This window comes from Echinops telfairi, unplaced genomic scaffold, assembly GCF_000313985.2.
Source record: "Echinops telfairi isolate 266 unplaced genomic scaffold, ASM31398v2 ScPeMD7_3533;HRSCAF=4204_1, whole genome shotgun sequence".
Taxonomy (NCBI): Eukaryota; Metazoa; Chordata; class Mammalia; order Afrosoricida; family Tenrecidae; genus Echinops; species Echinops telfairi.
Genome location: NW_022107432.1, coordinates 29640096 through 29641544, shown reverse-complemented (window position 1 = coordinate 29641544; position 1449 = coordinate 29640096). Strand labels below are relative to the sequence as shown.

The 1449-nt window shown below is 51.1% G+C and overlaps 1 protein-coding gene across 1 annotated transcript in view; it reads left to right on the top strand.

Annotated features, from left to right (window-relative positions):
- CMTR1 (cap methyltransferase 1) overlaps nucleotides 1-1449 on the top strand; it is a 55110-nt gene that overhangs the window by 17831 nt on the left and 35830 nt on the right. The window contains exon 6 of the mRNA XM_045294860.1: nucleotides 702-773. Within this exon, the coding sequence (XP_045150795.1) occupies nucleotides 702-773 (72 nt within the window). The remainder of the gene's footprint in view (nucleotides 1-701; nucleotides 774-1449) is intronic.

The window sequence follows — 1449 nt, the reverse complement described above, 5'->3', positions numbered from 1 at the left end:
AGGGGAACCAGGAAAAATGTTGCTGCTCTTCTCACTAATTTAAAAAAAAAAGATTTATGTTAACCTAACATATGCTTTTAAACCAGATTGAGACTTAAAAATTTTCTCCATTTTGATTTTTAAGCAGCGATATTGACACCCACCACCCACACGAACAACACTCTGGGGTCCTCTGCGAGTGTTGAGAATGTGAAACCTGAGCCCACAAAGTTTGGGCACTGTCGGTTAAGCCTCACTCAGACATGGGGTTGGACTCGACAGTTCTTATTGTGTGAGGGGGTGGGGGGTGCTTCCAGGTCTGTGCCTGGTTTCTTGAATTCGCCTTTAACACGGAGGGAGATAACTCCCATGTGAAGGACAAGCTCTGTCATTTGGGGCAGTCCCCACCTTCCTGCCTCCACGGTCCAAGGGCAGACAGCTTGACTGTCTCCTGCCTGTTTGCTTGTCCCAGCCTCAGCATTTGTGAGCTTGTCTCCATCTGGTGCTGCACGCAGAGCTCCCAGGGGGCTGCTTCATCTCGCGGCCATCTGGAGGACAGCCAGGGGGACCGGGGTTTTCTCTTTCCCATCCTTCAAGGATTGATGGTCTTTGGCTGGGACTCAAGTCCCTTCTTGCGCTACTCGCTTGGAACCCTTGCTTCTCCATGCACCCCCTGAAATGTCGTTGCACGTGGTCTGATGATTGTCGTCTTCTCCCTATAGAGGAAGATGATGATTGAAGACGAAACAGAGTTTTGTGGGGAGGAGCTGCTTCACAGTGTGCTGCAATGTAAGGTAAGACCTGCCTGGAACACCTGGTGTGAGGCACGTGGCTGGACTTTTCTGTGGGTTGAGGGGAGGCTCTGGATTTGAGTTCATATTTTTCTGGAAGTTTACTGTGTAGCTTGGTATCACTGCAACCTCTTCCTGTCCCCAGGGTGGCCCTTTCCTGGTCATTGCCCTGCCTCGTAGTGTTCTGTCCCTGTGGTCAGCAGCAGGAAAGGGTGCATGTAGCCTCAGTGGGCTGCTCCGGGTCATCCTGAGGGCATTCAGTGGAAGGAGTGTAGGTTTGGAATCATGCTTCATTCAGCATCTAATACTTCTGGATTCAGATCCTAATTCCAAACACTACCTGCTCTGCGCCCTTGTGCCACTCTAGATCCTCAGAGTTTGATTCTGCACCTGTGAAATGGGGAGGAACTATCCACCTCCCAGCGCTCTGATGAGAGCTACACAAAAGAGTTAGAGGGTGTGAAAGTCCTAGCACATTGGTGACAGTTGATAGCATCCCTTGGCACGTCTTGGCCTGATAAGGAGTCTGGAGAGCCCATGGCGTGCTCGGGCAGAACGAAGGGAGGACACTCCAAGGAGGAAATGGGTGCGAGGAGAAGCCGGGCCTCAGACTGGCTCACAGAGGCTCAGTGTCATTGCAGTGACAAACTCAGGTGAAATGAGGCCTTTTTTTTCCAGA